At 46.2% G+C, this 15630-nt stretch overlaps 1 protein-coding gene across 1 annotated transcript; it reads left to right on the forward strand.

Moving 5' to 3' along the window:
* The first annotated feature begins 869 nt into the window (after positions 1-869).
* Positions 870-13189, forward strand: KCNMB4 (potassium large conductance calcium-activated channel, subfamily M, beta member 4). Its single transcript, XM_008937548.1, has 4 exons — positions 870-978; positions 1453-1493; positions 2118-2368; positions 13021-13189. The coding sequence occupies exons 1-4, from the start codon at positions 870-872 to the stop codon at positions 13187-13189; spliced, it is 570 nt and encodes a 189-aa protein (XP_008935796.1).
* Positions 13190-15630: the final 2441 nt, after the last annotated feature.

A 15630-nucleotide genomic window follows, 5' to 3' on the forward strand; every position in this document is an offset into this window, starting at 1 on the left:
TTCGGGGGACTCTGAGTAAAGCCCGTCTAATTCTGTTCTCTTGTATCCCTGTATTGAAAGAGTGTACCTAGAAGTTGGGGCCTTGGGGAAGGACAGGGTGTAGTTTACAGTTAGATGTAGGCAGTGAGTGTACAGCTTGTGGGATATGGTACCATCTCCACAGCAGGATCTGAAACCCTTTGTGAAGAAAAACACCAGAGTGGAGAAGGTTGGGAATGCTGGATGCTGGGCCAAGCAGTGAGCACCAGGAGGGGACCAGCTGTGATGGTGCAGCACTTTGGTGGCTATCAGAAGGACAGAGCAGAGCCAGCATTGCTCTTGGGGGTCAAATCTGCTAACTCTGTCCAGCTGCTGCACAGATGTGTTTGTGCACTGGAAGTGCGTAGGGAAGAGGAGCGTGGTTGGTGCTTCCAAAGTATGCAACGAAACCGAAAACTTTGCCAGCCAAGAAATATTATGTAAGATGGAAGTAACTGCACATGATAAATCCTGCGTTCTGGTGCCTGAAGTGGAGCAGTGCGGGTGCTCTTTTCTGCCCTTCGTCATCAGCAGTGGGACAATCTTTGTTTAGGGTCATCTGAACAGGGACCTAAAGGGAGCTCTGCACTACAGCAGCACCAGATGTGGGCCCATATGAAAATGGGGGCCTATGTGAAAATGGGAACCTTTGCATGTGAAAAAGGCAAGTTTCAGTTTGGAAACAACAAGCAAGACCTTGCAGATTCTTCCAGTCTGAAGCATGGAAGCTACTGGCAGCAATTATAAGTGCTGGCAGACGTGGTCAGGTTTTGCATGATCTGGCCAATAAAATGCTGAGATTTCTCCCATCCCCCTGGAATGGGAAAGATTCAACCTGTTGTGCAGTGGAGATGGACTTGCAGATCTGTACAGCTTGGGACTACTGTGCAGCTGGGGGCATGGTAGGCCCCTACGAAACCTCACCAGATGGAGGGGAAGAGAGCACACTTGCTAGGCACAGTGAGTCACGGTGATCTTTCTTTTCGAGTTGGAGAGTATATCTCTCCTTGTTACTGCCTCCAGGATGCTGTGAAGAAACTCATGCCAGAATCATATGGGGGCATTCCTTTACGAGTTTTCCACACCCTGCATTTCTTGCTTCCTCATCCTACCTAAGTAGGAGGATTTTTAGTTGCCTTCACAGTCACTTTTTCATGCCTGCAGCTCCTGATTTTAAAAGAATTTAAAAACTGTGTGTGCACCTGGAGCCTTGCTGTCCGTGTGTCCTCCAGGGCAAAAAGCCTTTATGTCATCCAAGGATCAGTAAAACTGTGTTACTCAGCTGAACTTTGGTTCAATATGTCTTGTAACGATCTCCTGTATGGATGACTGGTTGAAGTAAGAAGGATTACGCTTGAACAGTGAGATCTTGGCGTTGCCACCAGGGGATTCTGTGGACAACTTGTTTTTTCTTGTGTAACTCCCTTTGCCTAGGAGGGAAGGGTGTTGTGTCAAAGATGAAACTTGAAAACAAGGTATGTGTGTTGTGTGTGACCCAGAGTGGAGTCTCTGAGAGCCTAGTCCCAGCTGCACCAATCTGGGGGAGGAACTTCCTTTGATCTCTTTGGGCTTTGAAGCAGATGTCTGAGGGTGAGATCTGCAGACAGCTCAGCTGCACGCTCAGCTCTTGTTAACTTCTATATGGCAGAAGCAGGTGCTGAACCTTTCTGCTGAAGTGGGGCTTTGAACTTTCCGTGCTTGTTTCCTCACATTGTAACAGTGGAAGAATACTTCTTTTTTTTCCAACAGATATTAGCCAGATATTAGATATCCCGTCATCTGGGAAAGCTTGCTGGAATACTTGGGTTATTTATTAACATGGTGTTAAACAAAGCTGGTGATTACACGCCCCACTGAAAATAGGAAGTAATTCAAATCCCATCCATGCAGCTGGCAAGGGACACATCAAACCAAAAATGTTCATTTTTACAGCCATCATGAAAAACCCCAAAGGATTACAGGGCAGATTGTTTTGGTAATGGAACGAAACACGATAAAGCCTTCATTTTGTTTCTGAATGCTGGAAGACTCTTTTCCAGTACCTATAGGGAGTAACTAGCAATTGAGGGTCAGCTAACTTTTCCGTTTTGTTTCTTTAGAGCTCGTACTTATTTGTCTTTGCCCGTTTCAGTCAGGCTGGTGTAAGGAGGAGCGTGCAGAGGAAGCGCTGCCCCGCGCCCTCCAGCACAGCAGTAACTCTGTTTTGCAACGTGTGTTGGCAGTGTTCGTACATCCCTCCCTGCGCAAGAGATGACCAGGAGAACTCTGAGAACGTCACGTACAAGCAGAAATATTGGAAAGAGAAAGTGGGTTCGCAGCCATTTACGTGCTACTTTAACCAGCACTTGAGGTGAGTAATCTACATTTGCATAGGCAGAAGTGCTCATGCATCTGTTTAACAGCTGTCCGTTGGTGCTGTTTGGATATATGTATAAACGCATGCATATGTATGTACACACACAACCGTATAGTGGTGTGGTTTATCACACAGGCTGTAGTGCAGAGCTTTGCAAGACGGCTCTATTGATGAAAAGCTACATAGAAAGCAGAAAAATGTTTTTAACGCTTGAAGTAAAAACGTAAAACTGAGGAGAATTTCCCTCAAAGCGTGTCATTTTATGGCAAAAAGCATCCTGGCTTTTAGCGCTCTGACTTCCAGATTTCTGGCTTGCATGTTAACAATCCCGTCCTCCATAGAAGAGAAACCCTACCGTGTTCATGAGGGGCTGGAAGAAAAGGGAAGGTCAGTAAATAGTACCAACCAAGTCAGGAATTGTGTTCATAGAGGATTAATAAATGAATCAGACATGTCTAATAAACATTCACAGAACTGCTGGGTTTCATATGTTCTTGCAGAGTAGAAAGTTGTGACTTAAAGCATCTCCTCTGTTTCAGTTCTTACTTTTACTACCAGTATTGATACATGTGTATAAAGGTGATGTGTGGTTTCCTTCCTTCAATAAATGTGAAGAGGAGGGAATCTTTTTGCCTGTCTCTTTCTGATGATGATGATATTCCAGGAAATAAAAGGTGATGTAGCAGCAGCTACCTACTGTAACTGCAGTGTGCAAGATCACTGGGAGAACTTGGGAGAGCAGCAAAGATTGAGCTGAATTGTTCATGTAGACAGGGAGGCAGAAAAAGAATATTTAAGATCTCCAGATAAGCCAAGGTATTATGTGGTTTAGACTACAATTCTAGAGACATATGACACTTACTTAGTTTGATCAGCATGGGTAATTTTGGTAGAGCTGGGGAGACTGTACTTGGTTGCTAAGTTAAGCACTCAAATATCTGCCACATCAGAGACTAAACAAGGAGGTTGATCCTACCCCAGCAACACCTGGAAGTTAAGCACATGAGGGAGACCTAGGTGGGAATAGCTCAGTGCTTGCTGATGTAATTCAGGGCTCAGTGTGGACATCAGATCTTGAGGTTTATTAAGACACATGGTAGGAAAATGTGATGCCAGTGTATGCTAGGACATTGGAGCTGGAGGAGGGAGGCAGGAAGAAAGATGCCCATGAGTGGCCCATTGAGGGTAGACCATTGAGTGCCTTGAGAGCTTCAGGATTGCCCTAGGCTGGCTATGATTGTTGTCCCCTCCTTGGGGAGACTGTAGACCTAGTCGGCGTGCCCAGGATAACAGTCTGTTGTTCCTGGATAACTCTTTGCAGAGGGAAGCCATCAATGCTTTGTAACAAGAGCTAGTTGTTATAGTGGAAAAGAAATACAGCATGCACAGGTTAAAACTTAGGGCACCCTCTGCGGTGCCATCAGACCTGTCAGGAACCTTCTGGAGAGCTGCTTTGATTCACAAGGTGCCAATGCGTGGGTCTGTGAAGCAGAAGCCAAATGATGATTTTGGCTTGTCTGGGCAGGTAGAGTCCCTGAGACCTGGGACCTGCAGCAGCCACTGCCTGAGTCAGCAGGACAGCCATAAACATGGGATCGTCTGCAGGAGACATCATGGCTAGGATTCATCTGAGCTGGTGTGCACAAGATACTGTGGAAGTCAGCTTTTGTAGTCAGTGGAGAGAAACAGGAGCCTTTCATCTTACCCAAAAATGAATGCCTAATATGGGTTGGATGAATAGAGATGTTTATTCCTCTCCTGTAAAGGAGCTTAGGGTGATCTGCTCATGTGCGTGCACCTAGGTGGTAGGTGTCCAGAGCTAGGTGTGCTGGTTCTCACAACATATCTGTAGGTGAAGCAAAGGCAAAAGTTTTGTGAAGCTTCCTACTGCCTAGTGTCCATCATTTATGTAGATAGACACCAAGGAATTATGCAGCACTCAAGGAAAGGTTATTCCCTTATGGTTGCCACATCCTATACTATTAAATGTTCTGCCAAATGCAACGGCTGCCATGAAACGCTGCCTTTTGCTGAACATACAACTATTTATATACAGCAGAAGAGAGGCTCACTGCCAGAGATACTTGAAGATAGGCTGAGCTGAAATGTGTACACCATCTATTTTCTTCTGGATATAGGAATGAGCTTTGACAGATCACTTTTGCTGACTAGGAAAGTGCTTGCTGAGGTATACTTTTAGAGCTACAGTGACTAAACAGAGTGTGAAGCAGTAAAAAAATACAAACTGAGGGGAAAATTTGTTCTCTTCAAAATGGAAATGTGCATATTTTCTGTCAGTATTTTTTTAGCTGTGTGGGTGAGCTAACTTTTCTATGCCAGTCTGTATAAAACAAAAAAATATAGTGGTAAGTTCCTTAGAAAGAGTAGTATCTGCAATATTAATACTCTCTTTCGAAGCTGTGGAATAAAATTCTAGGTAAACATCTAGGCAACAAATGAACATTGTCTTCTCTTCACCAAACTTAATTTAGCATCATTCCCAGAACTGCTGCTGAATGCAGAGTGCATCATTAGGTAGCACCTCCCTTCAGTTTGGTGGGGCACATTTCAACAGGCTGCTTGGAAAAGAAGAAGAAAGCAATGCCATTTATACAGTTCAAAATTATACAAAAGGGATGAGAAGCAAACTTGGCAACTTTCATCATTCTTGGCTAATATAAATAGAGAGGCCCAGCACAACTAGCTGTCTGATATTTATCTTAAGGAACAGGATGCAGCTCAGCTTGCTGCCCAGTGTTCAACTGCAAATGAAGGTTCTGCTTTGCCATTGTAGGCACTTTGCTTTAATGCCCCACTCTTCTTTGACTAGCTTCAGACCCAGTGGTGCAAGCTGCATGGGAAGGCTGCTTTTCTGGACCTCTGGTGAAAGTGCTGCTGGCGTGACGATACGCTGGTCTGAAGGGAGCCCTGCCCAGCAGAAACCAACTCCCAGTGTTCCAGAGCACAAATTAAATTACAAATTCAGATGAAGTTCTCAGGCTGTTGCCAAAGGTTTGAGAAGGCACTCAGCTCTAGTGCTTCAGTGTTGATGAATCTCACACTGGATGTCCCAGGGGGCCCACAGTCATGACCACACGCAAACAAGGGTCACAGCTGGATGCCTTGAAGTGGGAGGCATGTGGGCATGGGCAGGATGGGAAAGATCCTGACACTTTATTTCTTCACATTCCAGGTCTCATTGACATGAACAACAAGAAAAAAAAAAAAGAGAGAAACCAAGATCTTCATCAGCTCAGACCTCTCAGTCTCGTGCCATGCATGCAGAGACAGGCAAAGCAGCATATGTCAAGTCATTTCTTATTAGTGGCTCCTTTATGTGGCATTATTGCTTTTTAGCACTGGGTTCATCCAGCAAAGCAAGAATGCTCTGTGGTTCCTTTACCACAGCGCAGCAGATGAGCCAGCCACACTTTATACTTCTCTGTGTTTGCTGCAGGATGCCGCACACAAATTGATCTGAGATTTGAAGACCAAACACTGTGTAGTGACCAGCGACCACATCAGTGGTATTTGGGTACCCTACAGACCATTTTCTGGGAACAATTATCTTCAGAAGCTGAGGGTGCTCAGCTAGCAGAGCTGCTTGTTTATAAATAGTGGAACAGAAATCTTGGGTTGTTCTGGTACTTCACAAAGTTTTCTAATTTAATTCCCTCCAGTCAGAAGATGGTGCTGCTGTTTCTTATCCTTTCTTTTACTGTGTCACCTGTGGAGCAGTGCTCAGGCCCGAGAGGGAAAGGGCTTTGTTGTCAGTGAGACACAGCACTGCCCCTTCGTGCAGCTGTCCAGCTGAGGGCCTCTGTGTCTTGCAATCACAGAAGGAAAAAAAGGCTGATGAGTGCTTGTCATAGTGAAGGGATGGGAATAATTGTGGGCAAAGGAAGTGTATGCAGATTGCAAACATCTTTAAATCCATATTGTCTGAATACAAAGAATAGTTGTAAGGTTTTCCTATCCCATGCCCCTGCCTTTGTCATCTTTTGCTGTGCCACATATATTGCACAGTGTGGTGCACAAGTGACGACTGAATTGTTTATGTATCTGTAACATTTTGGTCCTATGTGACTTTTTTGGTGACCCCTGCACTGCAATTCTTCCCATGTTGTCCAGTAATTGCTTAGGAGGGTCTGATGAAGGCCTGCTTTATCCAGTGTCTGTTTGAACCCTTTGGCAGGGCCTAACAAGGATGTGTTGCACAATGCAACAACTAACTCTGTTACCCCTGGTCAGAGCCTCACGAGGCTCCAGCCCTGACCTCAAAGCTCTGGTAAGAATAAGTACTGCTCTCACCTCTTAGCAGTGAAAACAAAATTCCTCCCTCCTTGTCTGTTCAGTGAAAGGGAAAGGTGTGTTTTCAGAGTTAAGGTAGAGACTTCTTTAGGGCTTTCCTTTCACCCTTGGACTGCTGCTGGGCAGTGGTGGTGGTGCTGCACATCCCTGTTTGCAGCAGAACCAGGCCTCAATGCCTGAGCAGGGTTTGAAAGTGTTCAGGTTTCTTTCCCCTCGTTTGTCCCACCAGGTCTCACTCTTGCCTTGCTGTTGTTTTGTGCACTGATAACTGGTGTTCTGGTGTTAGGAGTTTGGGTGCATCCCCTCAGGAAGCTTTGCATTTACTAGAGAGCTGAATGGCACCATTGCTAGAAACAAAAGATGGTCCATAGCCAAGCTTAGGAGGCATATGTGCAACCCCTCTGGTCAACAGCTTTGAAATGAAGTATTCTGCGGAAGTCACAAAGAAAACACGGGCTTATTAAATGCACTATACTTGCAGGGCAAATCAATATCTTTATTTACATCTGCTGATTTTCACAGGAAAAAAAACCACTTTTCTAGGCATGACATACATCCTCTGGGTTCAGCGTTTCTGCCTCAGCACTGAAGGAGTGATGCTGTGGGGGCTTCCAGCAAAGCTGGGTCCTTGTCATGACAGGATTTCCCTCAGGGGCAGGGGCACCTTCCCCTTTTTGTTTCTCAGCCAAACAACAGGCCTTCAGACTCTGGGAAGAGGTGGCTCACCTCTACAAAAGTAGCAAGAAAAAGTCAAAACTGCAGTTCCAATACATGCTGACCTTGCTGTGCAAACCCAAAGCTGTTATGTTACAGTGTTTTCCATGCTGATAGCTATTTATTCTTCCTCCAGGGGAAAGGACTTGGTAACCGTGGAAGGGCAGCCCTCTTTCTTCTCTTCTTTTTGCTGCTTGCCTGTTAAATAAATCTTTCTCCCTTTCCCCTGCCACCACTCCTTTGTTTTCTCCACCCAGCCCTGCTAGCTTCCTCTGCTGCTTCTGCCATTCCCACTGCAGCTCTGTGGCTCCCTTCCAAACTCCTGCTCTCCTTACTTCTGCTGTTGATAAGCATTATTGTTTTAGAGGTGGAATCCAGAGATTTCAGCTAAAAATTTCTGCTCCTTTGTCCTGTTTCTAGCATTCCCAGGTGGCCCCAGTACTTTCCTGCTACTGTGTGCTTCTATTTCATGGGCAGGTGTTAAGCACCCAAGCACTCATTCTCCTGAAGGCCCTACAGAGTGGTTTCTGTACTCCTGGTGATCTCCATCATGGTGCAGCACCACACTGGAGCTCTGCCCTTGCTGGCACAGCCCAGCTCTGGCTCCTCTCATCTCGCAGCGCAGCCGTCGTGATTATCTCAGGGCTCAGGAGTAGCTGTGATGGGCCACATAAACCTCACAGCTCACCACCAGTGACTGCTCTCTTGATGATGTTCTCTGTGCTTGGCAAGACAACTGTCTCTGTGTGCATATTTCAGAATCAAAAGTGCATGAGGCAGCTCTCTTGCATTCATCACTTCTGTAAGCCTTGGAGTGAAAGCCAAAGGGTTTTTTACCAGGACATCAGGACAGATCCACCTCTCACTGATACCTGAGGGGGGCTGATGCCACAGCCTGGTAACAAGGTCAGCCCCGAGCAGGAGGCTGCAGTGGGCTGCCCAGCAGTGTGACTGTGTCCCATGGGCCAATCAGGGCTTCTGAAGTCCTGGCTGCTTCTCTGGGTACTTTCTACAAGCAGGTTTTGTTCCTTAACCTTCAGGGTTTGTTGCAGGATCACCTAGGAGTTGTCTAGGGGATGGCCCCACTCTGCAGAGTCAGATGTCAGAGGACAGCTGCCCTATGCACCTGGCCGGTTCCTTTGGAGGCTTGGTGGGTGGTGGTGGCCGTCCTGCTCTGCCAGAGGATTCATTTCTTCAGGAGGCGGACGATCGCTCTTCCCCTAAACTGGTGCCATCGTCTGAGGGTAACAAACAGTCTGGAAGAAGTGAAATCCAGCCTCTCTAGGCCAATCCGTTAATTAATCACTAATGACTTTGCTATATTTAGTTCATATGACTAATTCTCATTCTAACTCCATCTATCTCCTAATTTTCCCTCAGTCTTTTGTTTTGGACCTTACAGATCTCACATAAAACACCCATGGGTTTTAGCTTGGCACGGATCACCTGGAAACAAATGCAAACATGTTTATTCTTCATGTTTTTAGCCAGGTTGCCTCCCAGGCCCTCACTCACACTGCCCATCCCACCAGTCCCTGGCTGCTGAGCTGGGACTTGCAGGTCTGGCTGGCAAACCACCCACCTTGTGCCTCCTTTTCCTGCTTCTCTTTCCAAGGAGTGACAGAATACCTTGGGATGAGCCCACTTACCTTGTTCACAGGTCACAGCACATGGGGCCATGATGATCGCCAAGCTCCTGCTGTTGCCTCCTGCAGTGGTGTGGGTCTGCCAGTGCTGCAGTGCTCCTGCTGCAGAGGACAGGTGGCTGCCTGGCCCATGCTCCTTGGGCTGCTCTTACTGTAGACTGGCAGGTCCAGTATCACCCATGTGCCACTGGGGTGGCTTTCCTGGTCAGGGGGGTTTTCCTCTGCCTGGATGGTCCTTCTCAGGTCATGCTGGCCAGCTCAGCCACATGGGCTCTCTGCTGGCACCAGCCCTGGCTGCAGCAGCAGAGACGTGGGCTCAGGGTCTCCTGAAGCACATTGTGATCAGCAGGGCTGATTTTCCCTCCTTGCTTTGGAAGGTGTTATTTGTCTTTGTTTGCAATCTCAATACCAAAAAACAAAGGTAAAAGGAGTTGATCTGGTAAAGGAGATTAGTAAACATTTTCTTTTTCAATAACCTCTCTTCAGGTATTTCTCTCTGCTGTAACAGCTGCCTCTCAGTGGGACCCTGTGCTGCCATTACACCCTCTAAGCTGTTTTCCAGAGCACCTCCTCAACAGCTGTCAGTTCTGGTGGTGGATCTGTGGGGAAGGACACCGTTGAGCCCAGGCTCTCATCCTCTGCTGCCTTTTCCTGCCATCCCAGTGCTCCCCAGTGCTCTCCCTTATGCCCTGCAACATTCCTGTCGGGTCAGCAGGTGCAGGAGAGAGAACCTGGTCCTGACAGAGTTGAGGAATCACACAAATACAATGAAACAGCACGATATACTGCCAAAGTTGATCTTGATAAGCTTCCATGGACTGTTCTGGGCAGGACATTGTCATCCAGAAGCTTGTGGTCTATCTGCTGCCAGCACTGTCTGCCTGTATTGGCTTTTCACAATCATTCCTGTGGTCCAGCAGTGCTTATCTACCCTGGAAAATTAATTTAGGATAAGATAAGAAGCAGCTGAAAGCACAGTAGTTCTAGAATAACTATGGAGATTTAAGCAAGTAAGAAGAAGGCTGAAGTTTGTTCCGCACCTTTTTGGTGCCAAGAGTGAGTACTGAGAGGCTACATCCTGGAGGGTCCCTGATCTCTCCTGTGCACCAGGTCATGCTCGAGGAGCGATCCTCCTTCCTCTTTATTAAAGAAGGGCATTTAATGTCTTAAATGTCGTGCAAATAGTAATTTAATGATGTATTTTGGGGGGGCCCAGTCATGACTTGATGCATTGTCACAAGCTGGAGCACAGGTAGTTCCACCTCAACACGAGGAAGAACTTCTTTACTGTAAGGGTTCCAGAGCACTGGAACAGGCTCCCCAGGGAGGTTGTGGAGTCTCCTACCTTGGAGACTTTTAAGACCTGTCTGGATGTGTTCCTGTGTGACCTGCCCTAGACTAGGTCACTGCTCTGGCAGGGGGGTTGGACTCGGTGATCTCTGGAGGTCCCTTCCCACCCCTAAGGTTCTGTGATTGTCTGCAGAGACACTGTGAGCAGCAGCCAGTGAGTTGTTTCACACCTTCTGCCATGTAGGAATTGCACAGGGACTCTTGCTGTAGCTAAGAGTAGCAGCAATAATATCCATCTGAATCCAAAACTTATCCTGAGGCTTCATTAAATGCCTCTATAGGTCTTTGACTCTTTTCCAGAAGGGAAACTCTTTAAAATTACTAAGTTCCAAGAGTTACAGTCACATCATCATGACAGTTTGGCATCCATTGCTGCTACCTTTGATACAGAAGTTTTCCAAAATGTCTAAGACTCAGTCAAAAGCATATCTCACTCTCCCCTGTCACGCTTCCTTTTCTTTAACTGAATCCAGTTTTCTGGTTTGTTTGCTCGCCCCTCATTTTTGAACTCGTTGATTAGTACCTGCTTTAAAAAAAATACTTAAAATTAAATATCACTTGTAAGCTGAGAGCTGCAACAAATGAATGCTGCCTACTTATGGCCCTCTTGCCAATTAGCACTCTGCCATTCACAGATGAGGATACAGTAAATGTGAGGGAAGCAGTGTTATAGTCCTGTGAAAGGATTTTTCTGTTCTGGTGCTGTCATTTATATGGCATAGGCTGGTGAGTTTGTGCCCATAAAGTTAATATTATTTTATTCAATTTATAGTCTCCACATATACCTGATTATGTGTCTGGAGAATTTGGGTTGAGCAGACTTCACGTGTTCCACTACTGAATACACCTGGGTTTCTTTTGATCATTTTTTATGTTGCTGAGTTTCAGCTCAGATACAGCTGAGCTGTTCACAGTCACAGAACCTTACTCTGCTCCTTGCTACAGAAATAGAGGTGTGTGGGGCTCGCCTGGAGGACTTGCAGGCTGGCACAGTGCAGAGGTACCGCCACACACCAATTTTGGGGGAGAGATCCCAAATGCAAATGAGGGTGCAATTAAATCAGGGATCAGGTGTTGCCTGGTGGTCTGGCTCCAACAGCTCCTTAAGGATGGATAAAACCCTGGAGATTTGTAGGCATCTTCATTAATTAACTTCCTAGTGAAGGAAAACAAGTTTCTTCTTGCTTCCCCTACAGGGAATGTTTTTGTAGTGCTGCTTTCTGGTCAGGACAAAGCTGTTGGGGGAGAGACAGCACAGTCATTGTGCAGGTATCTGTTCCCATGTGCCACTGCATTAGGAGAGCTTCATTCCCAAGATTTGGCTGGATGAGCCCAGCGTGCCAGGATTTCAAACTGTGAAGTTTGTTGCTCCAGGGAGTGTTGGGTAGTGTTGAAAAAGCAACGTGGGATAGGAGTGTTCAATGTAAGTGAGGACCAACATGAGTCAAGACTATATATATATTCCTAATTAGAAAAAGTTCTGTTTCCTTCTTTTGCAGATAGTTTTCCAGCAGACTGCATGTCTCTGGCTGTAGATAGGAAAGCAGCAATGAAGTGCAAACTCCAGAAGACTGATTTAATAACTGTTAAACTGCAAGGAGAGCAGAAGGAGCCAGAGCTGAGGAAAACCTACCATCAGATTTCCAAACTGACTTCCCAGACTTGGAGGAGACAGATGGACACTTGATTTTTCAGACACGTAGCATGGCTGAATTTCCAAATCTCTTGAGATGCCCTCTCCTTGCTACTCTCCTCTTTCCATTTGCCTTTGGAAATTCATAAATCCATCACAGACCCAACCGTGGGTTGTGTTAGATGCTGTTGGTGGAGGCACGGGGGTTCAGACCTTCAGGGAAGGCTCTCCGAAGTACCCTTGTAGGAGTGTCCACAAGTCCCCTGAACAGCTGTTCTTTGAAGTATGAAATCAGAGCTTATTGCAGAAGCAGTTTCTTCTGGGAAGGAGCTGAGTCAGGAGCCCTCAGCATCCTGGGGCTGGGCAAGAGTCTTGCTGAGTGAAGGTTTTTTGCAGACCCCTATCTGCCAGTACAGCTGGGCTAGCCTGGGCCACCAGCACTGCAGCACTGAGGACAGGAACTGGCTCTCCATCCAGACCCAGACCCGAGCCAGAGCTTCATCAGGAGCCTCCATGTAGCTCTATGGACACACCAGGGCTCAAAGCTAAAGGGAAGCTTCATTTGCCCTTTAAACTCATTGCACAGTGCTTGGTGCCATTTGAGGTAGATCTGTACAACTGCTGCCGGTAGTATGTTTTATCTGGAGTGGTTTTTCAATCCACAGTGTGATATTGTCTCTCTCACAGCTGTTTGTGATGCCCATGACCCCTGGAAGACCTGGAGTACCAACGCTTTTTGAATTGCTCTTTATCTTAATGAACTTGCTAGACTGTAAGCAGAGCAAGTGGAACGCCCTCACAGCCTGCTATGAGTGCTAGTTATAGATGGGCAAATGAAAGCAATGAATTAAATGGTCCACGTAATAATTTTCTAACACTGTTGCAAATAAAACACCTTTACTGTTTCCATGGCAGATGCTTTCCACTTACGATGAATTGATGATGTCGAGCTGATCTATATTTTCTCCCTCTTCTGTTCATCCTCTTCACAGGCCGGATGATGTGATGCTGAAGCGCACCCATGATGAGACTGTCCTCTTGCACTGCTTCCTCTGGCCTCTGGTGACGTTCCTGGTCGGAGTCCTCATTGTGGTCCTGACCATCTGTGCCAAGAGCTTGGCTGTCAGGGCAGAGGCAATAAAAAAGAAGAAGCATTTGTAAATGAAAAGTCTGCCGATGGAAAAGAAAAAGCTGCAAGAAGGTCTCGAGTGGGGCAACTTGACACACCTGCAGGTCTGTGGGGTGCCCACTTGCACCTTCTTCCACTGTCTCAGATGATGGTGGACTTGCTCTTGCCTCAGGATTATTCTTGGGAGACTGCCCCATGAAATGTCAGCTAGTTGCTTCTTCTGCTATGACAGTAAATAATTATATTATACCAAAAAAACCCCCCATCTACACTGCACCAAATATGCTCTGTGCTGTTAGTCCCAAACAGCAGCTACCCAGGTCCTAGCGGTACTGAGACAGTTTATAAAACCCCTGATGTGGCTCATTTCAGCTCCAGGAAGTGATCTTTACTATTGTTTAATATAAAAGATTTTAAATATTTACTTTGTGATAGATTGTATTTCCAAAATAATAAAGTTTGGTTGATTTGTTTTTTTTTTTTTTTTTAACCTTTGTTTTGGCTTTGTTTTTGTTTTTTAAAAAAAGCTTTAAGATGAAAATAACACTGTGCTGCTGCTGAAAATAACACTGTGCTGATTTTGGAGTTTTTTTCTTTTTTTGTGTGTGTGTAGAACTTCACTTTAAAATTCAAAATTTAAGTTCTGTCTAGATGAAATCCTTCACCATCACCTGTTCATTACAAAGAAATGTAGAAATCTCTCAGAAATATTTCTCAAAAAAAAAAAAAGAAATCATTACTGGAAAAGGTGATTAAATAGTTTATCTAATTTTATTGCCTTGGTGGTATTCAGTCCCTACATTTTTTCTTGCCCCGTCTCAGTTATCTTCTTCACCAAAACACTCTCAGGCTCTAAGCAGCAGGGATTTGAAGTCATTTTACATGAATGTGGTTTACCAGAGATTACCCCAAAAAGTGCAGTGCTTGAGTTCTTGCTGAGGGCAGCTTGTGCCATGGTGTGATGCATGTTACCAGGATCCAGGGGTGGCCAGAGAACTCTTTGGTAGGGCCATGGGTGTCTGCTGCAGAACTGCCCACCCCGATCACACCAGCTCCATGCAGGGCTCCTCCAAGGGGATGCTCCAGAAAATGCAAGGCAGGCTGTGCATGGCATCTTGCTGGGTCACCTTCCTTTGCTCCTTCCAGCTCCTTGCCATGTGTGATGGGACTACCAGCCCTAGTCTACTTGCCCAGTGCAGAGATTTCCATATTTCTGGTAGCTACCCCAGGCACATCCATTGCATGCGGTAGTCGAGGGCTGAGACCAGAGCAGCTTCCTGGCACTTGTCCTCACCCCCACAGGGCTGTGCACCCCTGGGACCAGCTGTGTGCCTTTGCAGGGCTGGCACACAGCAGAGAAGAGAAACCATGTGGCTCAGTCAGGAAAGTGAGTCTCTTAGCATGTGATTACTGGCAAGGCATTTTAATCTACACTAATGGTTCTGCAATTCCAACCATACTGTTCATTGAAGTAATCTCTGATATCCTTAGTGTTATATTTAAATACCTTGTGTTTCATTGTGCTTTTAACACACAGGAGAGGTATTTCCCAAGGATGAGAAGAGTGCTAGGTTTGAAAGCCTGAAAGCTTTGTTGGCACAAGGCAGAGTGACAAACCTGCTTGTATTGCCCAGTCTCCAGCTCAGATGAATCATACTGTGTATTTAAGAATTAATTTCCATAAGGCTTCTTACTTTATAAAACTGTACACGTTTTGGGCATGGTGGTGGCCGGTGATGAGGGCAGCAAGGTGGCTGGAGGTCATTCCCCACTCTCCTGCTTACTTGCTGTATGACTTTTGGAGAGTCCTCCCATCCCAGTCCACACTGGCACAGCTGTTCGTTTGGAGGAGTTAAGCAGCTCTCGCTGTGGAGGCAGGAACTTGGTGCTTCATGGCTAGCTGCCCTGTACAAAAGATCCAGCTGGTGTTGGTTGCATGCGTTCAAGCACCCCAAGTTCTGTGATGAAAAATACTACTTGTGTGCAATTTTCCTCTCTCAGTGTTAAACGCCACCCCTTTGGAGGTGCCTGTTATTGGGCTCACCCAGGTCTCCTCTTGTCTCTGCCTGCTGAAAAGGACGGTGATGGAGATACTGGATGGAGAGAGGTTGTGAGCTCTCAGCCTGTCAGATGAAAGCCCTGCTGTCTTCTGGAAGTGGTGTCCTGCCAAGGACACGGTGTCTCCCTTCACCCTCGTCTCGCTGCCATGGCCTCACCCACATCTCTGCAATTCTCCTGCCTCGGAGCCCTTGGAAATGCTGCACACGTGCGGCTGGATCAGGATGGCTGGTTACTGTATTCTTTTATATACATTACTTTTCCAGAATGGAAATGAGGGTGATTTGTTTATCTGGGTAAGGTGGTGGCAAGTTCCCCTCATCAATTTGCTCTAGTTGATGGTAACTTGTTACAGGTAAGGGGAATAACTCTGATTTTCTGTATATGTACATCCTTTGTTTTCACAAAGGAGAAG

The sequence above is a fragment of the Merops nubicus genome, unplaced genomic scaffold, assembly GCF_000691845.1.
Source record: "Merops nubicus isolate BGI_N331 unplaced genomic scaffold, ASM69184v1 scaffold18110, whole genome shotgun sequence".
Taxonomy (NCBI): domain Eukaryota; kingdom Metazoa; phylum Chordata; class Aves; order Coraciiformes; family Meropidae; genus Merops; species Merops nubicus.